At 48.6% G+C, this 26,382-nt stretch overlaps 2 protein-coding genes across 13 annotated transcripts in view; one reads left to right on the plus strand and one right to left on the minus strand.

Moving 5' to 3' along the window:
- The window catches only part of ELAVL1 (ELAV like RNA binding protein 1), a 37,760-nt gene extending 16,235 nt beyond the window's left edge, over positions 1-21,525 (minus strand). Inside the window, exons 1-2 of the mRNA XM_025457304.3 lie at positions 21,359-21,525; positions 9,272-9,459 (exon numbers count right to left, since the gene is read on the minus strand). Of these exons, the coding sequence (XP_025313089.1) occupies positions 9,272-9,443 (172 nt within the window). The 5' untranslated portion in view covers positions 9,444-9,459; positions 21,359-21,525. The remainder of the gene's footprint in view (positions 1-9,271; positions 9,460-21,358) is intronic.
- A 101-nt stretch (positions 21,526-21,626) lies between these two features.
- The window catches only part of CCL25 (C-C motif chemokine ligand 25), a 32,608-nt gene continuing 27,852 nt past the window's right edge, over positions 21,627-26,382 (plus strand). For 10 of the 12 annotated variants that reach the window (XR_007404038.1, XR_007404039.1, XR_007404037.1 and 7 more), the window contains exons 1-3: positions 21,778-21,833; positions 22,334-22,417; positions 25,628-25,775. Coding sequence is in view for 1 of the 12 variants with exons in the window: in XM_049097440.1 (XP_048953397.1) it covers positions 21,728-21,833; positions 22,334-22,417 (190 nt within the window). In the remaining 11 variants the exon portion in view is untranslated. Of the gene's footprint in view, positions 21,834-22,333; positions 22,418-25,627; positions 25,776-26,382 lie in introns of all 12 variants that reach the window. The other 2 variants (XM_049097440.1, XR_007404040.1) reach the window with 2 other exon arrangements.

The following is a 26,382-nucleotide window of genomic DNA, read 5'->3' on the forward strand; positions in this document are numbered from 1 at the left end:
GATTCAGATTGCCTTAGTTTTCCCTTAATGGTCTTTTCTGTCCCGGGAGACCATCCAGGATCCCACAGGACTTGTAGTCATCACGACTCCTTAGGCTGCTCTTGGCTGGGACAGCTTCTCAGACTTTCCTCGTTTTTGATGGCCTTGAGTGTTTCAAGGACTGGTCAGGAATTTTGTAGAATCTCCTGCAGCTGGGGTTCATCAGATGTTTCTCTCATGGGGAGGCCGGGGTGATGGGTATTGGGGGGAAGATCCCAGAGTGAAGTGCCCTCCTCCTGACATCGTATCAGGGGTATGTGCTGTTACCATGACTTCTCACGACTGATGCTGACTTGGAACCCCTGGCTGAGGCTGTCTGCCAGTTTTCTCCACTGTAGAGTCACCCCTAGCCCCCAAACTGTAGGCTTTGGAAGGAAGTTAGTGCAAAGCCCACACCAAAGAAGTGCCAAAGGAGGAGGCATACTCTCCCTCCTCTAGGGCAGGGTAGCTACACAAACTGGTTGCAGATCTGCACGGGCCACTTTCTTTTTTCTTTTTTTCTTTTTCTTTTTTTTTTTTTTTTGCCACTTTCTTTTTTTAAAGAAACAAAACCCAAACCTGACCCTCTATACTCATACACTCATTAACCCGTGCAATGAAACTGCACGGGTTTGAGATTTAACTCGTAAGCCGTGGACAGTGAGGACCTCGGAGTAGCAGGGCTGTGGGGCCCGGGCCCATCTAGCAGGAGAGTCAAGGCTCAAAAGTTCAGAACACAGGGCAACAACTACAACTGGCTCAAGGCTGGGAACTTTAAGGCCCCTGCAAACAGTCCAGACTACAAACGTTAAAGCGGAGAATGGGATGCCTGTGTGGCTCAGCGGTTTAGCGTGATCCTGGAGTCCCCGGGATCGAGTCCCACATTGGGCTCCCTGCATGGAGCCTGCTTCTCCCTCTGCCTGTGTCTCTGCCTCTCTCTCTCTGTCTCTCATGAATAAAATCTTTTTTAAAAAGCTGAGAATACAAGAATAGACGTCTGTGGTATGGATTCCCAACCAAACTACAGGCTTGCTGGGATTTTTACTCTCCGATCCCCGTTCTGCCCATCTGTCACTGTGCCCAGGCCATGAAGCCTGGTGGCCCAGCCCCGGGATGGGTTCTTCTGCCAGTCTGGCAGACCCCTACTTAGGTCTTATCTTTCTGCTCTTCCCATAGGTTAACCCCAAACCTGGACTACCTGTCTCCTTCGCTGCCGGTGGCCTAAGCCCTGCTAGGGAAGACCAGACACTGATGAGGACCCGTGCCCAGGCCATGCTCCTGCGTCTCAGCTGCAGCTGGCTCCTGTTAGCATATAAACACGAGTCCTACCCTGTTCATGCTTCCTTTTTTTTTTTTTTTTTTAATTTTTTTTTTATTTATTTATGATAGGCACACAGTGAGAGAGAGAGAGGCAGAGACACAGGCAGAGGGAGAAGCAGGCTCCATGCACCGGGAGCCCGATGTGGGATTCAATCCCGGGTCTCCAGGATCGCGCCCTGGGCCAAAGGCAGGCGCCAAACCGCTGCGCCACCCAGGGATCCCCCTGTTCATGCTTCCTGATGCCTTTCCTCCCCAGTGCTCGGCAGCCCTGGCTGGCTCCCAGGGTAGTCACTGCAGATTGCCAGCACTGCCCTCACAGAGGCTGCAACTGTCAGGTGCCACCCCCAGACAGGTACCTCCTCCTCCAAGATATGACAATGCCAGGTTCTTTCTCTCTGAGTTTTCTTTCTCCCCAACTGTCCCTCCTCAAGATCCTAGTCTTCTACTCATCCCATCAAGATGGCCCCCAAGGTTCTACTTTCGGCTCTGGTCTCAGTCACATTCTTCCTGGGTGGCCTCCATGACCACCTAGTGCCCATACCTGCCAATGTCACCCAGGAAGTCACATACCCTCAGATGGCCACTGCCTCCTGGGCTTGCTCCCCCTCTGGTTTTTATCAATGCATCGACAAGTATAAACTGAACACCTACTATGTGTCAGGCCTCGCAGGCTGGCCAGCGAGTTTGATGATGATCACGAAGGAGGACAGTCTATGCCTTAGTGAATGTCACATCCCAGTGGGCAAGTTGCACAACAAAGCAGCAAGAAACCAATGAACAAAATTGCCACCCAGGTGCTATGAAGACAATCCCTACTGTGGTGTGAGAGGGACTGATGGGACAGGCCCGTGGTGACAGGGCAGGCAGGAGTGCCCTGTAAGGAGCTAATGCTTGCAGCAAGACCTTGAGATGGCTGAGGACAAGTAGTCCAGACGGAAGAGCAAGTGCCAAGTCTGTGAGGCAGAGGAGACTTTGACGTGTTCCAGGAAATGAAAGGTGGCCAGCGCAGTTGAACAAAATGAGCTGGGGAATGGCCCAGAGGTGGCTGCTGGGTGGAATGGGGCCAGGCCACTGGGCAGAGACTGGGACCTAGGCCAAGTGTAGATTCACCAGGCCGGGGCACCAGAAGGAAGACCCAACAGGAGGACCTGCAGATGGGCTGCTGCAGTGGGGAGATCAGAGAGGGCCGAGTTCCCCGAAGTGTCAGAGAGTAGCTCCCCACCAACATTTCCGGGTTGGGCCTTCTGCAGCCTGGAGCTATGTGGGGAGGGATCTCTGCACACCCTGTTTGGGGCTGGCCTTGTCCCCTCAGAGTCTATGCAACCCTCTGTGGTGCACACCTAAGTGCAGTGGGAGGGAAGGCAGTTGAGGAATGAAGGGGTCCCCTCATGGGGACCCACCACAAGGCCATTAGGTGAAACTGCCTAACACAGTGCCAGGTCCCCGCCTCCACCCAGATGCTTGTCATAAGCCAACTGTTCTCTGCTTTGGCTGCTTGCTAGAATCACTAGGGCAGCTTCTAAAAACTATCACTGTCTAGGTCATAACCTGAACCAATGATGTCGGCATGGGGGTGGGTGGGGTAGGAGTGGCAGTGGCTTCAGTACTTTTTAAAGCTCCTCAGTGATTTCAGTGAAGAGCCTAGGTTGAGGGCTGCTGCTGCAGCAAGTGAATAAGGAGAATGGGGCTCTCCAGCTATGTAGAAGCCTGCTGGTGTGCTCAGAACAGGCACCTAGGGGAAGGCCCTCACTTCCCAAAGCAGCCCCCAAGTTGCTGTTTCTCTAACAGGGTCTACATGCCATGCAGGGTAATGACACAGCTCCCTAGGGCCCGCCTCAGCCTGAGGACCCAAGATGTCAAGCAGGCGTACTTCTAATCTTACAGATGATTTTCCTGTCTCCTAGAGGTAGTGAGCCTGCTAGAGTCGACGCCATGAAGGTGTATCAGGTGCTGCCCCCTCCTCATTTAGGGCAGTGGAAGATAAGCCCTGCCAGAGGAAGGTCTGAGGTGTGGTGGGGGAACAGGGGTGCACAAGGGCAATGCCTAGGCCACTGGAGCTTAAGGAGGGCAGGGCCTGGCTGGAGTCCGTGCTGGTGGGTAAGGGCAAACAGAAGCCCAGGACGGGAGATCTGGTGGAGAGGGGCAGGAAGATGAGAGAGAGAAAAGAGAGAACTGCCAGGGAGGAAGCATGAATAAATTCTGGGCCTGAGGCTGAGGGGTATCCTAGAGGCCAACGCTGCCCCCAACTTGTGCTCCTCCCTAGCTTACCATCCCCACCCTGCAGAAGAGCTCTGCATCTCTAACTTGCTCCTGCCCTGGCACTGCCCTTCCTCCAAGAAGGTTAAATCACATGTGTGAACACCCTGGACTGGCTGACTGAGTGGACCTGGGTGGGACCTGAGACATGTGTTTTCTCCTAGGGAGCAGGTACTGCCGTACGTCAGTAATACCAAGACTGCCTCCATGGGAAGCGCTCTCCATGCCCTCCCAGGCAGCCTCAAAACCAGTGCTCTTCCAAACATTGCTCTCTCTAGACAAGGTCAAAACCAAGAGATGATGCCCTGGCATCTCCTATTACAGTCGCCAACTGGAGCAGCCAGATGCAATGTTTCTCCAATCGACCTGAGGCGGGTGGCTGGGGGAGGGGAGCACTCCGCAGACAAGGCCTTCCTTGTGGCACAAGAGAGTAGGTAGAGTCAAATTCTTCTTTTAAATGTCTGTGGGGGACTAAGGGAAGACTTCACGGGGGGGAGAGAGGCTAGGTCTTGAAGAGGGATAATAAATAAGAAACAGTAATGCCCCCAAAGAAAACAGGCAAAGAACAAGAAGGGTATTTCATAAAAGAGTATGAACAGCCAGTAAAGATGTGAAACCACATGATCGTCACTAGGAAGTGAATGACCACCCCAATCAGATGCCATTTTTCACTTAGGCTGGGAGAGATGAGAAACCCCTCTGGCCTAGGGGATGGTAGGGCTGGGCAGGATGAGTATAAACTAGTCATCAGGGAGCGCCTGGTGGCTCAGTTGGTCAAGCATCTGCCTTCCACTCAGTCATGATCTCAGGGTCCTGGGATCGAGCCCCACAACGAGCTCCCCGCTCGGCATGGAGTCTGCTTCTACTTTTCCCTCTGCTCCTCCCCCCTGCTTGTGTGCATGCACACTCTTTCTCTCTCAAATGAATTAAAAAGAATGTTAAGAAACAACAACAAACTGGTGATCGGGTTCAAGAGGGTACACACTCTCCCGTCTACTTCCAGGAAGACTTCCAATGGAAACCACCAATGAGTGAAGACTTGCACCAGGACATTTATCTCAGTGGGGTTTATAAACATGGAAAAATGGTTACAGTCTGTTGTAAACTCAGAACCTCCATACAACAGGACCCTGTGTAACTGTTCTGGTGAGGTAGCTATGTTCAGTGACAGAAAAACATTCACAGGTACAGGAAGCAAAATTTCTCGCACAGCATGGGTGGTGCGAGCCCATTTTCTAAAAGCACATGGTTGCTTATGACCACAAATATGGGAAGAAACAAGTATGGAAGGGCATGAACCAAAAAGCTAACAGGATTTTGAATAACTTAAACTTTTCTTTCTTCTTGTCTTATGCTTGGTTTTGTTTCTATAAGGAACAAAGGTGAATCATGTTAAGAAAAAAAAAGTGGTCAGGCTGGATTGGTTGGAAAGGCTTTCTCGCAGAGGGAATAGTATTTGCAAAATCACAAGACTGTAAGAGCCAGGGCATGTCTGGGAAATGAGAAGTAGCTCAGTCCGGCCCAAGAGGAGGGTGAGTGAAGAGCACAGTGGCTGGGAAGGAGGAGGACAGGTCCCAGGAGACTTGGGGGCTGCGGGCAGGGGTGTGGGCTTTATCCTGACCAGAGGTACACGGCAATGAGCCAGAAGTGAATGGGCTGGAGGCCGAGGACCAAGTGGCTAGCACAACAGACAGTCTAGGAGGGTGGAGGCTGGCTCCTGGGTCATATGGCACCAGGCCAGAGAGCAGGGCAGCGCTGTATAGTAGGGCCAGCTAGGAACTGTGTATGGAACGGGCAGCCACAAATGCACATCCCCAACACAGGGGCTGAGGCCTGGCAGCTAGAACCACTCTCAATCTTGAGGCCAGCATGTCAAACATTCCCGGCATCTCAGCCACCATCCTTCCTCACTGCTCCTGTCACCAGTGCCTAGCCAATGGCCGGCACTCAGTAATTGTTTGCTGAGCAAATAAATGTCTGTGCTGATCAACATTCTTCCTCCACTAAATCCACCCACCCACTCATTCATTCATTCATTCATTCATTCATTCAACAAGCACTGATTATGGCTATATCTAGGGATCTAATAGGGTTCCTGCCTCTGAAAACCATATGGACCTACTGGACCAGAAAGTTCTAACTTTAGTGCAATGCGGAAACCCACCCTGCCATCTGCTCAATTGCTATGGGAACCCAGACGGGGAGCATCTGATGCTGACATGGTTGGGACAGGAAAGGTGTCCTAAAGCAAGCAGGGCCTGGGAACTGAGAGTTTTAAAGCAGGTGAAAGACAGGGTCACATGTGGGGTGTTAGATTCTTGCTGCGGTGAAGAGAACCATCTGGAGGAAATACGGGTGGCTGGTTAGGAGGCCAGAATACCAGTGCAGGCAGAAGACAATGTGGCCTCATTTGGATCTGTGGTGGGGGCGGTTGGAGGAAAAGGTATGGAAGCATCCAGAAGGATAAGTGTCAGGGACACACGTCAAAGGTCATGCTTAGGTTTCTGACTGGAGTCACTGAGTGAACACTGGTATCCTCTGCTAAGATGCAGATACTGGGAACAGGTCAGGTTGGAAAACACTGAATTTGAGGGGTTGAGGGGTCTAAAGCTCAAGAGAGCTTTCTCCTTGAGACACAGACACCAGACTGAGGGTAAAGTGAAGCTGTGATGATGCCTCCACTCTCCACAGGGCAGGCTTAGGAAGCAGCAGCTTGGGAATAACCCTAAGGACCATCTAAGTTAATGGCTGGGAAAGAGCTGCAAGAGAGGTAAGGCAAGGCAAGGCAAGGCCTCAGGGGTGGGAGAAAGCCAGGGAGGTGGTTCATGGAAGCCAAGAGTGGAAGAAGCTTCCAGAAGGAAGAGAAGACAGTTAACTGATGGCTCTGTGAATGGGAAAGGAGGGAGGACAACAGATAGAAAAGCGGGTCTAGCAGGGGGGAGGGGGGAAGCTTTTGGGGACCCCTGGCAACGTCTAGGGGCATTTTTTAGTTGTCACGACTCAGAAGATATCACAGCCATCTAGCAAGTGGAAGGGATGCCACCCCACATTCTGCAGTACATAAAATACCCCTCCCGCCCTGAGAATTTTCCCGTTCCAACTGTCAGGGGTGTTCAAGTAGAGAAACTAGAGGAAGACAGACAACCTTAGCGAGGATTCTCTTAAAGAGAACAGACACTGGAGCATGTCTGAATCCTGGTGAGGTGATCTCGAAGAGACTCAGGCGGGGCAGCCCGGGTGGCTCAGCGGTTTAGTGCCGCCTTCAGCCCAGGGCGTGATCCTGGAGACCCGGGATCGAGTCCCACGTCGGGCTCCCTGCATGGAGCCTGCTTCTCCCTCTGCCTACCTCTCTCTCATGAATAAATAAAATCTTAAAAAAGAGAGAGAGAGAGAGAGAGACACACACACTCAGGCAAGCAGGTACTTGCCTAACACAAGGTTCCCAGGATGCTGGAAAGGGAAAGGATGGAGCAGAGGTAGAGAAGGGAAGGGATGGAGCAGAGGTGGAGATGGGTGTTATTTTCACTGTGAGGTGGGAGGGCTGAGAATGAAGGGTGCAGATGGGTTTGTTGTACTTGCTGTGGGGTCCAGAGATGCCCGTGTGGCAGGCTGAGCTCAGCTAGGAATTTGAGTCCATGGGGCACCTGTCTACCTATCTGCAAGACTCTCTCTGGGGTGGACATCCTCAGCCTTTTGAGGAGGAAGCAGCTGGACGAACGTTATCGGTGCCTGTGCAGCATAACAGAGGACAAAGGGCAGTGCAGCCGGTGAGGTTTACACACACCAGTGGCGGGAGGACAGAAGTGGGGGTGCAGTAAGCTTCTTGTGAAGGTACAATCTTTCAATTTAAGGAACCGCCCGCAAGACACTGAGATTTAAGCCTAGGACCACATACTCCACAACTCTTTGATACACTACACTTATCTTGCCCAAAGAGAAGGAAAAGTTTATCTCTGAACTAAAATAATTTCCAAATTATACTTTGCTGCTTTTACCTCATTCCCGAAACCAGTTCTCTCTGGACTGATCTTGTCAAATCTAGGTGTTCCTAATAGCATAGTTCACATTCCTTTGAAAAACCACAACCAGTGAACAAAGAAGTCAGGTACCATGAGAATGCTCGCAAAATCGGACCGCAATGCTCAGGAATATCCATGGCGCTAAAAATCCCCTTTCACCAGAACGTAAGGGGGAAAGGCAAAACCTGTTGGTAGCATAGAGAATTTTAAAACACCTCTGAACAAGCACTCTTATGCAGGATGGTCTCTTGAAACAGGAGAAAGATAATGGCTTCTAGAACATTCTAATACTGTTCAACTTATTGAACAGTTCAATGTACTACTTGCAATTCCTATTTATTCCTGTTTATTAAATCACAAACTCAGAATTGGAAGAGTCCTCAAAAGACTTTTGAAGTCAGTGCCCCCTCTGATGAACTAATTCCATATACAGCAGTTAGCCAGCCTTGACAGCACTTATCCCAGAAACAGGTATCTCCAGGTTACTGGCAAAAGCTGAGAGTTGATGAAGTAAGACGATGGGTACGTGGAGTTCAATATATTACTCTACTTTTATGTAGACCAGAAAACAAGACACTATCTTATTTCCATAATAAAGTTTTGTTGTTTTTTTTAACTTTTAAATTAGTTTTCAGTGTAGGAATCATAATCCTATAAGCCAGGGTGGCAGAGCAAGGGGCAAGGGGGAGGGGAGGAGGAGGAGATGCCCAATTCTCAGCTCACCAGAGCAGAGCAGAGAGAAACAAGGGGTGGAGGAGGAAGAGGATGGGAGTGGGGAGAAGAAGGGGAGAAAGAAGGTAAGGAAGGAGAGAGGGAGGAGGAAGAGGAAGAAGAGGAGGACAGCCCCCTAAAACAATGCTCCTCCCCGGGGAGAAAAGGAAGGAAGTGCTTTTATAGCACCTGATTTTTCCATGTTTTTCTCCTTGAAATCACGCTCTCAGAATGCATGCTGTTTGTAAGGATGGCCTTCCCAGGGGTCTGCAAACCCTTATGAGGTAGGTAAGCATCAGGGTGTAGGAGCCACCATCCCTACTTTATATCTGGGGACAGAGGCTTAGAGGTCACACATGGAGATACTGGAAGAGCGATGCTTTCAGCTGGTATCCAATTCTACAGCCTGCCTACAGATCTGTGGCCCTGCTCCAGCCCAAGGGTTAAATCTCAGTGTGTTTCAGATGTTTTAGTTGATGGAGTGATAGCAAACAGCACAGCCCAGAACCAAGGAAGGGCTGCACACGGAGATATTCCATGTCCTGCCACGGGTCTGACCATGCATAGGGACCCGAGAAGATGGGAATGAGCCTGCCTGGGCCAGAGTCCCTTCCATACATGGGACAGAGCCAGGCCAGGTTGTCATTCTTTGGTCTCTTCCAGCTCTCAGACACCATTTCTGGTGTCCTCTCATCTTTCCTCCCCTCCTACCATCTCACTTTGTACACGCTCTACCGTACGAGCTTTTCTTTTTTGGGGAACCTATATCCAATTGGACACCAGGGCGGTGGCAAAATATAGTCTGAGATAACCACGAAACTTGACAACCGTCATTTCAAGACTGCAACTCTTCTGCCCTGAGGAACACTGGAGAGCCACAGACAAAGAAGACAGTACTTAGCGGGATGGCCCCAAGTACCCCCTACAAACCCTCTCAGTTCCTTTACCTGCTACTTTATCCCGAATGAGTTTTGCAGATTCAACTTCACCAATACTGCTGAACAGACTCCGTAACTCATCCTGGGTCATGTTCTGAGGGAGGTAGTTGACAATTAAATTCGTTCTCCCGATATCATCCCTGCAGTCTTCGGCCATGTGGTCTTCATAACCATTAGACATTGTATTTTTTAAAAATCTGTGGGGTGAGAAGAAAAATCAAGTAAATTCTGAATGTCCATATTACAGAATGTTAAGGCAAAACAAATGACTGGCACTTGGGGTTTCTTCTTTTCAACATTACAAGTTCAACTTATGTCCACATAAAAACCTGCATGGGAATGTTTATAGCAGCTTCATTCATAATTGCCCCAAGACTGGAAGCAATCAACATGCTCTTCAGTAAGTGAATGGAGAAACAAACTCCAACTGTCTGGTGCACTCACACAACAGAGTATTATTTAGTGATACGAAGAAATGAGCTAGGACGCCAAAGACTAGGGGAGCCTTAAATGTATACTACTAAGTCTGAAAGGCTAAACACTGTATCACCCTGATTATAGGACATACCATGGAAAAGATGAAACTCTAGATCCAGTAAAAAAAACCACTGGTCATCAGGGGGTTAGAAGGGAGGGAGGAACAAAAAGGGCACAGGGAATTTTCAGGGCAGTGACACCGTCTGCATGATCCTGTCATAGTGAATACATGTTACTACACATGTCCAAAATCGCAGAACATACAACATGAAGAGTGAAGCCTACGGTGAACTACACACTTTAGCTGACCCGTATCAATACTGGCTCATTGATTCTAACAAAATACCTCACCAAAGCAAGGTGTTACCAACAGGGAAGACTTCGTGTTGGAGGTGGTGGGTATGGAAACCCGCTCTGTACTTTTTTTTGCAACTTTTCTGTAAATCTAAAACTGCTCCAAAACAAAACAACTTGAAGCTTAACCGTTTCTACTTACCAAGGAGCCTAAAGAACCCTATAAACAGGGACGCCTGGGTGGCTCAGCAGTTGGGCGTCTGCCTTCAGCCCAGGGCATGATCCTGGAGACCCGGGATCAAGTTCTGCATTGGGCTTCCTGCATGGAGCCTGCTTCTCCCTCTGCATGTGCCTATGTCTCTGCCTCTCTCTCTCTCTGTGTCTCTCATGAATAAATAAATAAAATCTTAAAAAAAAAAAAAAAAAAAAGAACCCTATAAATAGGGGTGTCTGGCCGGCTCAGTCAGTGGAGTGCGCGACTCTTGCTCTCAAGGTCAGTGAGAGACTCCCCCCAACTGGGCAGAGCTTACTTGAAAAAACAAAACACCTACAAACAATTCCAGCACCATAATTCGGGCTATCTCAAGAGCTTCCTGAAGTTTCCTGATCGCCTCCTCCCATCTCCACGTGCACTAATGGTGCAACTGGGTCCTGAGGAGCCTGTAATGTGCACCCGAGCACCTCAACTCGGACACCCCGTCTCTGTCCTCAAGTGGATGGTTCCCGCAGCCCTTTATTCCAAAGGCCACAGCTACTGAGTTGGGAGAGGCTAGGGTTTATCTACCAGTTGGAAGAATTTGGTCTTCACAGCTTGCAAGCTTTGGAATGCTCTTAGCTGCCTCCGGAAGTCTTCACTTTCAGTGACAAACATCACAACAGAGTGATGGCTTCAGAGTCTGGATCAATGAGGCTGAGAGCATCAGGACCGCTCTTCTGAAAGTACAACTCACACTGGGCTCGTTCACAAGTACTGCCACACGCGTGGCCGCCTCATCTAAGATGTCCCTCGTCCCTGCCTCTAAATATGCAGGTACACACACCCCCATGGGGCTGAAGTGTCATCACCAAGAAAAAGGCCCTGCCACCCACCAGCCGGGAGGTCTCGGGTGTGTGTGTGGGGGCAGCCCACCCCTTTCTCCAGATCCCTTCTGTCCAGCCGTTTTTATGCTTGAAAACCCAGTGCCCGTTGTCAGGAGCACTCAGCCTTCTTTAAAAATAGCCTTGCCAGTGGTTATATAAAAACCTGAATACAGTTCCCACCTCCCCGCTGAGTCAGCACTGAGAGAGGACTTAGGTGTGGTTTTTGTTTCTTTTCTTTCCCCCTGCTGGAAACAGGTGGGTCTTCTCTACCTTTTCGCCTCCTAATTTGCTTCAGACCATACACAATGTGCAAAGTTAGTCTACTCTCCCAGCATTTATTTGAAAATGTTCTATGCTCCCTGTTCTTTATAAAATAGGTTACCATCCAAAGCCATAAAAAGAAAAGATTGGAAAATCAGACTTCCTAAGATTAAGAAGTTCTGTATGGGAAAAGGCACCATACACAGGCAAGCTCCAGACTTGGGAGAAAATGCTTGCTACCTAGTACATTATTTAGGTTAGTGGTTCTCAGTGTGGGAGATTCAGCCCTCCGGGGTACACCAGACAGTGTCTGAAAACATTTCCAGTTACCACAACTGTGGGTGGTAGTGTGCCACTGGCACCTAATGGGTAGAGGCCAGCGATGTTGTGAAATATCCCTCAGGTTGGCCCCCACAACCAAGAATTGTCCAGCCCAAAATGTCAATATTCCCAAGGCTGAGAGCACTTGATTCAGAGTATCTACAAACTCACCAGAAAGAAAGATACATCACTAACAGAGAAGTGGACAAAGGATATGAACCACAACTAATAGATGCCAGCAATTCAAATAGCCAATAAACTCTGAAAGCTTGGATTTATTTATGAGGAAAATGTGAAGTCAAAAGAGATGCCATTTCTGTCAGACAGAAGGCCCCTCAGGATGGATAAAATTTAGTGTAAAGAAGGATAAGAGGAAAAAACACCCTTACACACCTTTGATCCAAGTGTGAACTGGTACAAACTTTTTTGGAGGATAACCTGTGGTTTAATACAAATGCTACCCTCTAAAAAAAAAAAAAAAAAAAAAAAAAAAAAAAAAAAAAAACAAATGCTACCCTCTGATTCAGAACTGCAGGAATCTGTCTTCCACACATCATCACACACATGCAGGGAAGTATTGTGAGGGCCACATGACCCCATTGGTGGTACAAGGAAAACACTGGATATAATCTAAATATGAACTAAACACCAATTTTCAGTAGAAAGCATGGGGCCACAAGCCTTAATGGGCTTACTTCATGAAAAACCCCACAAATCTGTTAAAGCTTCTGCAGCCATGAAGCTTTAAGATAGATCATTAGCTCAAAAACAAACACACACATTTGCTGAAGCCTGAACCAAAGTGCAAGGGTTAACTCTGAGAAATTAAAATGCACAACAAAGTTTGCTTGAAATGCGATTCAAATGTTTCTCTTCTCCCTTCCTTTGTCTTCACTCCTCCCTCTCCTCACCTTTGTTCTGAGTTAGGCACCTACTCTTTTGCCTTCTCTCTCCCCCTCCTTTCACGGACGATGAACTGGGCAATAATTAATTATACCATTCTCATTATTCAGAAGGGGTGCTCTCTAAGACTGGTAAAAAGATGACTTTCTAAACAGTGGTTGGCAAACCATGGCCTGTGGATCAAATCTGGCCCACCACCTGTTTTTATAAATAAAGTTTTATTGGCACACAGCTATTCTCATTTGTTTATGTATTGTCTGTAGCTGCTTTTGCACTACAGTGACAGAGTTGAATAGTTGTGACAGAGACCATATGGCCCAAAAAGCTGAAAATATTTACCATCTGGCTCTATACAGAAAAAGTGTGCCGACCTCTGTTCTCAAATGTAAAAACAGAAAATTCCTAAGAGAAAATCTTTGTGACACTGGGTTTGGCAAAAATTTCTTAGATACCATAACAAAAGTACAATCCATTTTTAAAAAATTAATGCACTGGATACCATCAATACGTTAAACTTTTGCTCTGCAAAAGACACTACTAGAAAACTTACAGCCCACAGACTGGAAGAAAATATTTGCAAATCACATATCTGAAAAAAGACTTGTATTTCAAACCTATTTTTTTTTAAACTCTCAAAACTTAATGGCAGCCCCAGTAGCTCAGCGGTTTAGCGCCGCCTTCGGCCAGGGCATGATCCTGGAGACCTGGGATCGAGTCCCACGTCGGGGTCCCTGCGTGGAGTCTGCTTCTCCCTCTGCTTGTGTCTCTGCCTCTCTCTCTGTGTGTGTCTCTCATGAATAAATAAATAAAACCTTAAAAAAAAAAACTTAATAAGATATAACAACCTAATTTTAAAGATGACAAAAGATGTGACCAAACAATGCACAAAAGAAGATACAGGGATGGCAAACGTATGTGATAAGATGCTCGATGTTATTAGTTATTAGGGAAATGCAAGTTAAAACTACAATGAGATACTATTACCATCTAGAATGAGAATCAAGATATACTCACCCATTTAGAATGGCTAAACCAAAATAAAACAAAAGCAGGAAAACAACAATATCAAGTTCCAGTGAGGATATGGAGAAACCAGAATTTTCATGCATTGCTAGTAGGAATGCAAAAATGTTACAGGTGTTTGGAAAACATATGGGTAGTTTCTTAAGAGTTAAATAATAGACTTTCCAAAAGACCCAGCAATCCCATACTAGGAGTCATACAAGAAAAATACAAACCTATGTTCATACAAAAACCCACACATGTGTTTTAGAGCAGCTTTATTCAGGAACACCCCAAAGTGGAGCAGCCCGAATGCCCTTCAAGCCATCGGTGGCTAGACTAAGGAAGGCTACCCAATGGAGTTCTGCTCATCAATAAGAAAAGTGCTACTATCCACACAACTTGAATAAATGTCAAACACATTTCACGGAGTCCAAGAAATCCGACTCCGAGGCTGCATACTGTAAGAGTCCATTCTGGAAAAGAAACCATAGGGATGGATCAGTGGTGGCCAGGGGAAGGGGCCAAGGGTGGTGCAGAGTACACAGGGGGAGCACAGGAGAGTATTTTTGTTTCTTGGCAGGGTGTAACTTTCCCATGTCTTGATGGTGGAGGCAGTAACATGACTCTTTGCATTTGTCAAAACTCAAAGAACTCTACACCAGAATTAAGTGAACTCGAATATAAATTTTAAAAGATCTAAAAAGTGAACCTTGTTCCACAGCACGCTGGCTCCTCCTGATGCCCCTGGTGAGCCTGAGCAGCCCAGTTCTTGGTCAACTGACAATGATGGAGAAACCCAAACCCCAAAAGCACGGTTTCTCAATGCTTCAGGGCCACTCCACCCTACTCTCCTTGTTCCTCCTCCTGACCTTTCCAAATCCACGTTGCTAATCCTGGGCCAAGCCAGCTCTGTCAAGCACCAACCACAGCTGGGCCTTTGTCTCTATCTGACAATAAGTGACTTCCAAGTGGCCAGGCTGCCTCCTCTCACTCCAGCCCACAGACTGGAAGGTGGTTCCCCCATGGAGACTCCTCTAGGTCAACACATCCTGCGGTACCTGTCAGTGGCGGCCTCACCCACTGAGACTCAGAGGTTTCATTACTTTGCTCAGCATCAGACATTACACTGTTGATAGTGGCAGGGCCAGGCCTCCAACTGTCACTACAGAGCTGTCTCCTTGCTTGGCGATGTGGCCCCTCACTTTAGCTTCTTCCCTGGCGTGCTGCAGACCTTCCTATTTCCATGCCTCTCTTCCGGCAGCTCCCTTTGCAGAGATGGTCTGCCCTTCCCATCACCTCCTCACTGATCTGCGAAACATACCCCCAGACAGCAGGTTGCTCTAATTTCCTGAGCCCGTACACCATTCAGCCCAAAACTTTACTGAATCACTCTAACTCCTAATTATTTGCTTTTCACTCCCATCATTGGTGAGAGCCTAGAAGGCCAATGGGATGAGGGTGGCGGACAGGCAGACACCAGGTCTGAGAGTCACCTGGGAATCATGTGTATTTTCCACTTTATGTTCAAGGGCAGTTGGAAATTGTACTAACAGTCTACTAATATGTTCAATACCTTACTTTATCTTTTTTTTTTTTAAGATTTATTTATCTATTTTAGAGAGAGAGCAAGAGCAAACGGCAGGGAAAGGGAGGAGGGGGGAGGGAGAGGGACAAGTAGATTCCATGTTGAGCACGAACCTGACACAGGGCTTGACCTCTGACCTGAGATCATGACCTGAGCCAAAACTACCAAGAGTCACGCTCAACCGACTGAGCCACCCAGGTGCCCCAGTACCTTACTTTTGTAGGATCATCCAGTCCTATCGCACAGAATCAAACTCAATTGTAGGGAACAAAAAAGGGAAACTCAGGTTTAGCAAAGCAATTCCTGCTGATTTGGAAACACTTCCACTAACTGCATGTATCACAGAGAAGTCCTGTTTGGATGATCTCTGAGGGTTTTCAGCCTCACTGCATTATTTTCAACAATCCTGGTTGTCTGAGTAACTTCAGTGATGCTGTTCACATCAATAATATAACCATATGTATGTGGGGAAGAGATGGGTGTATAAATGACATAAAGACTTACACAGGTAAGACGCACGTAAGGCAGCAAGACTAGTTCCCACTAGGCACCCATGAGAATCTGTCTCATTTTATATTCACAGAGCAACCCTGCTAAACTACTCAAGCCAGAGCAAAACTAGAACAGTCAAATATATCCTCAGGCTCAACCTTGACACTTCACACATCACATGATAGGGCTTGGACTCAATTATTTCTAAGGTCCTTTCCAGATGTAAAACTCAGAGTTCTCCAAGGTAAAAGCCTTGGGAATGTTAGGTCACCCAGGAAACACTCTGGGTGCCAGAGAAAAAGCGATTGTACCACCTGAGCCAATTATAATTGCTATGCGAGGTGAGGGCTTAAGTGAACACTGTACATATTTCCTTACTCGCCCCTTCCCGCAGCCCGTGGCGGGAAAGCCACCTGACTGGGACAGCCATGGCGACGTCACAGCAATTCAATAACCACCAGGCTGAAAAGCTCAGGATAGAAGCAGATCAAGGGCAGCCAGTGCCTGGCCCAGCTGAAGTGTGCCACAGGTCTGAGGGGACATGACTGGCTCCACAACTCTGCTAGAGTTCTGGCTTCTTTGTGGCTGGTCAAGGCCACTCCAGAACTCTTGCACAAAACTGCAAAGCAACATGGCACAGCAGGAAAAACTGGGCTGTGGAGTCTGAGAGATCTGTACTCCAATACTAATCCTACTGTTTACTAGCAGAACTACTATGCGTATGGCACTTCCTTTCCTGGAGCCTCAGTCTCCTTGTCCTCTAAATGGGGACGGCACCACCTGCTGTGAAGGGCCCAGCACAGTTCTTGACACTTGGCAAGTGGCCACATCACCCGCCTCCAGGTCTTTGCACACTAAAGAACAATCTGACTCTTTGCCCTGGGACGCTGGAAATGATCCAAACTGCTGATGCCATTTCTAATGGGCCCAGGCTCCCTGGAAGTCACAAGGAGTCACACCAGTCAAGGCTCACAACTGCAGCCCCACGCATGTGGAAGACCTTGTTGGTAGTCTACATTCACTCACCATCGACTGCACACAACAGCTCGGATGTGTCAGCTGGCCTCTCAGTCTGCCTACCAGAGATACAAACCTGTCCCCATACTCCTACTGCATTTAGAAAATCAAGGGGAACATGTACCTTCCTGACCTCCCAGACTCCAACTGCAGGCACCTTCAGGTCCTCTCCTCCTATCCTTGTCCCCCTCTTCAAACCTCTTCCTCCCTCTGAATTACTTCCTCTGGTGGCAGGACACATCTGTCCCCCAAGCCACCTCTCTCTGTCCCCCATACCTAAGTAGGCACCGAGTTCTGCCAGTTGCACAGCTGCGCTATATCCCCTCCTTCCCCATCTCTCTGCCATTGTCCTCGTTCAGGTCTCTGTTATCTGGGGCCTAGACAGACTCCCAAATGGTCTCCCTGCCACGTGGTTATCTCAGACCCAGTCTCTCCACACCCAACTGGGCCTTTTCCCTCCATATCATTCCTCTGTCTTGTTTCCCCACTGCTGCTCATGGTGTCCTCAGTCTTGCCATTGGGTCATCCTGGACTGTTTCCTCCTCTGTGAAACTTTCCTCTGGCAGAGAGGTCTCTGTGGTGGGTGGCTGGATCCAGTTACTCCTGAGCCCCCTTCTGACACCCCCCCAAGTAAACATGGAGTGCCAATCATGTGCCAGGCATGGAGCAAAGTACTGGGTGTAGGAAATAAAGGAACAGCTCTCATGTTCAGGCCATTACCAAGCCACCTTGTACTGCAAAAGTGTCTTGACCAGTCTCTCTATCCTTAAACTTCCAAGATCACCTCTTGACTGTGTCCAGAAACCCTCTACCACCTGACTCTGACACACTTTTCTAGAATTATCTCCAAGTTCACCTTCTTGACCTTCTACCTGCCCAAACCAGTCCACTCTGCTTCCGGACCTCTTTGTGCTCTCCTTTCTTACTCACTTGGGCTGTTGGCTATACCTGAAAACTCCTGCCCACACCTCTCTGAGAACAACCGGTACAGACACCAGCTCTTTCATCAAACACAAAAACTGAGCACCGGACAATCCTTTCTTTCACCACTCTCAATGCTGCCACGACCTGCTGCTTCACCCTTTTGCTACTTTCTCTCATACATCTATGTAGGTCTTTTCTCCCCAACTCAGGTTGGAAGTTCCTCAAGAAGGCAGTTCCTTCCCCTTCTCCCTGTTCTCTGTGACAGTGTTTCATGTTTTCAATCTATGAAAGTGTGACCATCAACTTGGACAAAGCACACGGAGGCCCTGGGTCAAGTGGGGACTGGCAGTGATCATAAAAGTGAGTCCCCTCAACATGTATGAACATGGAGAATGCCTTCTCTCCCCTTCCTGCTTCGCAGTATAGCCACCACATGAATTCTACTCTAGTGGCACCTTCCTGTCTATGTCCACACTCCAAACTGTTCTTTCTCTTGCCTTCCTTCTCTTACTGACCACCATCCTTCCCTTGGTCACTCAGGCAGAGACCCAGAATCATCCACTGCTGTCCTCCCGTTCGCTCACATCCCACATCTAAATACCCACAGAGACCTGCATCTCTTACCCCTCCAACCATGTCTCAAACCCATCCCTCCTTTCCCTACCACTCTGGGCCACATTTGCAGCTTTTCCTACAGAGAGGAAAGTGAGCACTTTCTAATTGGTTTGCTGGCCTTCAGCATCATCCCCCTCCAACTCTTTCCTTCTGTGCGCAGATCTGACTCCTTCACTTCGTGGCCTAGCTGACAGGACAACACCCTCTGCACACCAGCCCCATGAATCCTCTTGTCACTACTTACTCCAATCTGCTTGCCCCTGAAGGACCAGAGCCCAAGTAGTTCCCTGAACAGACCAAGAGGTCCCCACCTCCATGCTTTTTGTTCCTGCACCCTCCAAAGCTGTTCTTTGTGGTCTGTACTCAGCTAATTGCCCCCCTCACGCACACGCGTGCTTTGCCTCCTCCAGGAAGCATTCTGTGATCTCCTTTGACCACCAGCCCTTTTCTGCGCTTCCACATCAGTCAGCACATAACCCTCACGGCACTTAACCACAGTGCGCTAAAACAACCTGCCCACACATTGTAATCACCATTGCCTAGCAGTGGTGCAGGGAGAGTTGGTTAAAAGGAGGGAAGCAACTCACTTCCCTTCTGTAGGCTGCTCTCTTCTGATCTTCCCCTGGCTTACTCAGGTCAGCCTCACTGCTTCACTATTGCCACCTAGGGGCAAAAGGCAGCAACCGCACTTTCCTCACCATTCAGCATTTAATTTGACTCCACTGAATGGGATGGGAACACAAGCGAGGGAACAGTTCCTTGGTTCCGGCGGGTAAAGGGAGAATGGCTTCCAATGGTGAGTGAGCTCTAAGCTGGGCCTTGCAGCATGAGGAAAGGATGAACTAGACGTTCAGACATGGGACGTTCCAGGCAGTGGGGAAAACAGGCAGAGAGGGTGGGAGTTTCAGGTCCCAGTGCCAATGAAATGCAAAAGAGAGGGTGAGAAGGTGCAAGATCTGGGATCCTAAACTTTAATTTTTATATCACCTAAAGAGGTGAAAAAAATTAAAATTTTTTCCACTCAAAAAACTTAATCGGGAGTGATGATCAGATCTGCATTTTAAAAAGACAACTTTCAGGGACGCCTGGGTGGCTCAGCAATTTAGCAACTGCGTTTGGCCCAGAGTGTGATCCTGGAGTCCCAGGATTGAGTCCCACATCAGGCTCCCTGCATGGAGCCTGCTTCTCCCTCTGCCTGTGTCTCTGCCCCTCTCTCTCGGTCTCTCTCATGAATAAATAAAATCTTTAAAAAAACAATAATAAAAAAATAAAAAATAAATAAAAAGACAACTCTTGCTAGAGTACGATAGAGATGGGAAGCAGGAAGTGAGAGAAGCAATAAAGCAAGCAGTAAACAGACTGTTTTCATAATTCTCCCCTCGTTTCCCACTTGCTGCACCATGACCTCAGATTCAACATATCCAAACTGAAACTCCGCCTCCTCCAAAACCAGTGCTTCAACATAATCATTATTTCCACATTTTGAGATGTTCATTCACCTCAGACTCTTTGTGTACCTTGAAGTCACAATTTTATAACAGATTCCAACAGAGCTTTGCACACAGATTTTCAATGATGACTGAATGGAATTCCTTTTGGGATTCCCTGAAGGCTTGTGATCATAAGAGCAATAAAATCTCATGGTTAAGAGTAAGGATTTTGGGTCAGAGGTCCTGCGTTCAAATCCTGCCTCAGCCACCTTGCTGTGTGAGACTGGTCCAAAGTGACCCATCTAAGCCTTGGTTTGTCTGTCCTCAAGATGGAAATTACAACAGCACCTATCTCAAGGGCTGGATATCTGTAATGGGACAAGCCCACAGTAAACCCTCACTAAATACTGGTGATTATTTATTACATTATCTATTCAGTGCTTACCATGCTCAGGTCATTGCTAGGGGCTTCCCACACCCTTAAATCTGCACAGCAAGTTTTCTATTCCATTTTACAGATAAGAAAACTAAGGCTCCCACAGTTGAATTTGTACAAGTTCTTGGGAGCCTTGGAATCCCCACGCATCAGAGACGAGGCTGGAGGAACTTTTAGTAAAAGCTCATTTAGTCCAGTGGTGTGTCTCCTGTGTGATACTTTGGGCTACATCTGAAGACATTTTTGATCTTCACAACTGGGCGGGGGAGGGAAGAGATGCTGCTGGCATCTAGTGGGATGCTACTCAAAATCCTACAATGCACAGGACATCCTTCCCCCCCACCCCCCCACCCCCAACCAAAAGTGATCAAATCCAAAAGGTCAGTGGTGACCAGGTTGAGAAATCCTTCTCCAACCGGACCATCTTTCCCATTTTTCCACTTCTTGAGCACGGACCCTACAGATCCTACATGAATACTTTTGGTAAACGGGGGCGGGGGGGGGAGGGGCTCTGTCCCTCCAAGGGGCAGCGCATGCAAAACTTCTTCCTCACCTGCCCTGCACACAGTAGGTATCAGAACCCATTTTAATAAGCCCAGCAGCAGAGGAGACCGGAAAAGGAAGAGCATCCATCCCCCATTGTTCAACTGCGTGCAGGTTGTGTTTTCAACACACATACACATTTTTTACAAATCCCAACATCCCACGCCCCAAAAACAGCTTTGTTAGAGATGGCGTTCAAAAAAAAAAATTTTTTTTTTTTCCTAGGACTCCCATACATACTGAAAGGTATGCATACTTCTAAAAGGACCTCAGATCGACCGCGGTCCTCTGACAACGACCACAAAAGAATCTGTAGGATTTCCCCGGAGAGCGAGCCCGTGGGCCGTGACCTCTGCGCGCCGAAGGCGCTCACCCCACTCCCTCGCCTCCCGCTTCGCTCTCCCGCCCCCGGCTCCTCGGCTCCCGGGACTGCTGGGGCCCCGGCCGCGGAGCCCGGCCGCCAGGCGCGTGCCCACGCCGTGTCCCCCTCGCCCGCCCCTCGCGGCGGCCGAGGAATCCGGCCCGGGGCCTGTCGCCGGCGCCCACACCGGCCGGCCCCCGCCCGCCCTCCGCGGCCCGCGCGCGTCCCCTCCCGGCCCGGTGCGGCCTGGGCCTCGGCCGGTGCAGGCCCGCGGGCGCCCGCGGCCGGGCCAGGCGAGCTCAGGCCTGCCGCGGCCTACCCCGTCGGGTGCCGCCGAAGGCCCCCGCCTCACCTGGACGCGGGCGGGCGGGCCCGGGGCTGCTCCGGGGCGGGCGGGCGGCGGCGGCGCGGCGCTAACGGCTCCGCTCGGCCTCGGTAGCGGCGGCGGCGGCAGCGGCGACGGCGACGGCGGCGGCGGCTCCTCCTCAGCGCGCACGACCCGCTCCGGCCCGCGGCCCGGACACGCCCCCCCGGCGCGCGCGCCCATTGGTCGGCGTCCGCCACGGCGCGCTTCTCATTGGCTGACGTGCCTGTCTGGGCGCCCCGAGGCGCGCGGCGGAGGCGGGACTTCCGGCCGGCGCCGCCTGCGAAGGGCTCGGCGGCCGGCGGAGACGCGGGTGGCCGGTGATGGCCGCGGAGGGGGCCGGCTGGGGCCCGGCCCATGGAGGCAGACGGAAGGCGGTGGCCGAAGAGCCGCGCCCCTTGTCGAGCGCATGCTGTGCGCTCCGCGCCTGTCTTTCCCGCCGCCGCCGCCGCCTGCCTGCCAGGTAGGAATGGTCAGCACGCCAGGGCTGTGGGGACAGGACCCGGGTTCGAATCCCGACCCCGACGTTTCCGCACTACGTGCCGTTGGGAAAGAGTTGACGTCACCTCGCCGGGCCTCAGTTTCCTTATCTGGTATGGTGAGGAGGTGGAGCATGAGACGTGGTCAGCCTTACATCCGTGTTGACTGTTGGAGCTAGCGGGTTCCCAGACCCTCATTAAAATTTTATTGAGCGTCTAGTATATGCCAGTCATGTGGATTGGGCAGCGAACGGGCCACAAACATTAGCCACAAATGTTAGGTGCATAATTTAAATTTTCTAGAAGCTGTGTTACAGAAAAGTTAAAAAAAAAAAAAAAAAAACAGTGATGTTGCTATTAATGATACGTTTTATTTAACTCAACGTGTCCCAAATGTTATTTCTATGTGTAATCAATATAAAAAGTTATGAGATGTTTTACATTCTTTACCCTCATCCCCCCTCTGATATCTGGCATGTCTTAGGCTCACAGTGCATCTCAGATTGGACTGGCTACATTTCAAGAGCTCAGAGGCAGAAGAGAATTCCACATCAAGTAGTGGAAAGGGGTAAGAAGGAAAGTAAATCGGAGACAGGGCTCCTGGGCGGCTGGGTTGGTTAAGCATCTGTGTGCCTTCAACTCAGGTCATGATCTCAGGGTCTCTGGGATCGAGCCCCAAGTCCGGCTCCCGCTGAGCGCTGAGCAGAGAGCCTGCTTCTGCCTCTGCTGTTCCCCCTGCTTGTGCTCTCTGGCTCTCGCTCTCAAATAAATAAAATCTTAAAAAAAAAAAAAAAGAGTAAGTTGGAGAAAGGGTATGAGGAATGTGAGGGTTGCAGGTTGAAAGTGGGAGATGGGGGATCCCTGGGGGGCTCAGTGGTTTAGCGCCTGCCTTTGGCCCAGGGCGTGATTCTGGAGTCCCAGGATTGAGTCCCACGTCAGGCTCCCTGCATGGAGCCTGCTTCTCTCTCTGCCTGTGTCTCTGCCTCTCTCTCTTTCTCTCATGAATAAATAAAATCTTTATTTTATTTATTTATTTTTAAAGATTTTATTTATTTATTGAGACACACACAGAGAGAGGCAGAGATACAGGCAGAGGGAGAAGCAGGCTCCATGCAGGGAGCCCGACGTGGAACTCGATCCTGGGTCCCCAGGATCACGCCTGGGCTGCAGGCGGCGCTAAACTGCTGTGCTACAGGGGCTGCCCTAAATAAAATCTTAAAAAAAAAAAAAAAAGAGGGAGATGGGGAAGGTTGAGAAGATGGCATTTGCAGAAGGAACTGAGCAAGTCACTATGCCATTCATCGTTCAGTGCAGTGTTTTTCTGGTAGGACTTCCTGCAATGATGGGTGTGTTCTTTATCATCGTCGTCTAATTTAGTAGCCACCAGCTCCATGTGGCTTTTGGGCACTTGACATGTGGCTGGTGCCACTAAAGAACTGAACCGTTTAACGTACTAAATTTTTACTTCGTTTGAAGTTGGTCACGTAGAGCTTGTGACTCCCACAGTGGATGGGATAGATTTAGTAGAATGGTGGCCAGAGCTCTAAATCCAGTGTGTACTTCATGCTTCATATTTTATGCGCGTTCTCCTGTGAAATCTTCAGGGTAGCTCGGTGAAACAGGAACTATTATCATCACCATGGGGAAAAATGAATTCCTTCATGTATTTATCTATATTATTGTTCTCCTTAATAGACTTTGTCTTTTGGAGCACTCTGAGGTTTACAGAAATACTTGAGGGGCACCTGGGTGTCTCAATAGGTTAAGCATCTGTCTTTGGCTTGGGTTATGATCTTGGTTGTGCTGGGATCAAGCCCCATGTTGGGCTCCCGGCTCAGCAGGGAGTTTGCTTCTGCCCTCTCTCCCTACTCCTTCTCACTCTCTGTCTCTCTCTCAAATAAAAGTATTTTTTTTTTAAAAGAGAAAAATATTTGAAAGAAAGTACAGTTACCATTTTCCCAGTTTTTCCTATTAGTAATACCTTTCATTAGTATGATCTATTTGTTATAATCAATGAATCATTACTGATATGTTATGAACCACAGTTCATAGTTTATTTAGATTTCCTTTGCTTTTACTTAATGTTCTCCTTCCCTTCCAGAATCGCATGCAGGATGCCACATTACCTTTAGTTGTCTTGGTTCTCTCTCTGTGTCTGTCTCTTTCTTTGAGATATAATTGACATGTACCATGTTAGTTTTAGATGTATAGCATGATGATTTGATATATGTATATGTTATATTTAGTACAATAATTTAGTTAACACCCGTACCACTCATAATTACAAATACTTTGTATTTGTTGTGATGAGAACTTTTAAGATCCACTCACTTAGTGGTCCTGTTTCTTTAGGTTCCTCTCGACTGTGGCAGATTCTCAGACTTTCCTTGTTGTTTTGCTTTGTTGTTGTTTTTTTTTAGTTTTTTTTTTTTTTTTAATTTACTTATTCATAGACAGAGAGAGAGGCAGAGACACAGGCAGAGGGAGAAGCAGGCTCCATGCAGGGAGCCCGATGTGGGACTCCATCCCAGGTTTCCAGGATCACACCCCAGGCTGCAGGCGGCACCAAACTGCTGCGCCACCGGGGCTGCCCTGTTGTTGTTTTTTAAAGGTTTTTATTTGAGACAAGAGTGGGGTTAGGTACAGAGGGAGAGGGAGAGAGAGAGAGAAGCAGACTGAGCAGGGAGCCCAACATGGGGCTCGATCCCAGCACCCTTGGATCATGACCTGAGCTGAAGGGAGTCATTAACTCACTGAGCCACCCAGGCCCCCCTGACTTACTTGTTTTTGATGACCTTGATAAAAACTGACCAGGGATTTTGTAGAATGCTCCTCTATTGGAACTTGTCTGGTGTTTTTCTTTTGAGAAGACTGGGATGCTGGGTTTGGGGGAGGAAGACCCTAGAAGTTGAAGTGTTACTCTCACCACCTCTTATCAAGGATACATACTAACCAACATTATCTATACCTGTTGATGTTAACCTTGATTGCGGGCTGAGGTAGCATTTGTCAGGTTTCTCCACTATAAAATTCCTTCCTTCCCCCTTTATATATTGTACACTTCGAAAGGAAATCACCATGTGTAGCGCATACCTAGTGAGTGAAGATATACGTTCTCTTCCTTGAGTGAGATGTCTATGTAAATTATGTGGAGTTCTTCTCCATGGGAGATTTTTCTCTTCTCCCTGATTTATTAGTTTACCCATCTTTTTTTTTTTTTTTAAAGATTTTATTTATTCATGAGAGACACAGATAGAAAGGCAGAGACATAGGCAGCGGGAGAAACAGGCTCGCCACAGGGAGCCCTATATGGGACTCCATCCCAGAACTCTGGGATCACGCCTTGAGCCGGAGGCACTCAACCACTGAGCCACCTAGGTGTCCAGCTTACCCATCATTTAATTATAGAAGTCTGGCTGCTGGATATTTATTTCATGCTCTAGGTTATAATCCAATACTACTTTTATCTTGTTATTCGAATTGTTCTAGCTTTGGCCATCGGGAGCTCTTTCGGTTGGCTCCTGTGGCCCTTTGACATACCCCCACCAATGTGTTTGGTTTGAGGTTTTTTGTTTTCTCGGGAGCACTTCCTTTCTGGTACTATAAGATGCTCCAGGCTCATCTCATGTATTTCCTGTCCCAGTTCTAGAATCAGCCATTTCTCCCTGCCTGGTTCCTTTTATTAGAGAGTAGTGTTAGAAACCAAGATGTAGGCACTCGAAGCACTTGTTGCTACTGGGGTGTCATTTCTTTTGGGTCATCAATACTTCTTAATCAGCCCCAGCATGCCCGGTACCAGTGCTCGGCCCTGGGGATATAACAGTGACTGTGCCAGATGGGACATCTGCCCTCACAGAAGTCACAGTCAACCTGTGAGAACGGGCTTAAGAGGGCAACTCCAACATTGATGAGGTGCACAACCTTGGGTAAGTTATTTAATCTCTCTGAGCTTCCTTCTCCCCATCCATGAAATGGTGGTGATTATAATACTTCATGATGGCACTGGGAAAAATAAAGGAATTCACCCACCTTCAGAACCTTTGGAACATGAGGCATGAAGTGCTTATTAAATTTGATTCTTGTTTTTTTGTTGTTGTTTTTAAGATTTTATTTATTCATGAAAGACAGGAGTAGAGGCATAAGCAGAGGACAAAGCAGGCTTCCTGCAGGGAGCCCGATGTGGGGCTGAATCCCGGGACACTGGGATCACAACCTGAGCCAAAGATGGATGCTCAACCACTGAACCACCCAGGCGCCCCTAAATTTGATTTTTGTTAATAATGATCAGAAATTGCACAATTGCAATAATTATAAACAAAATAGTAACAGTCTGCGGAGATTCAGAGTGCCAGCAACACATGTAGCAGGAGAACCTGACCTCATTTTGGAATGGCCAGGAAGGCTTCCCAAATCAGTGGGGTTGCCACTGAGGCAGGAAAGGTAAGTCACGAGACGAAGGAGGGGAAGGCAGAATGTTTCAAGCAGAAAGAACAGGAAGTGCAAAGGCTCTGAGGCAGGCAGGAGCCTGGCACA

Source organism: Canis lupus, chromosome 20, assembly GCF_003254725.2.
Source record: "Canis lupus dingo isolate Sandy chromosome 20, ASM325472v2, whole genome shotgun sequence".
Taxonomy (NCBI): Eukaryota; Metazoa; Chordata; class Mammalia; order Carnivora; family Canidae; genus Canis; species Canis lupus.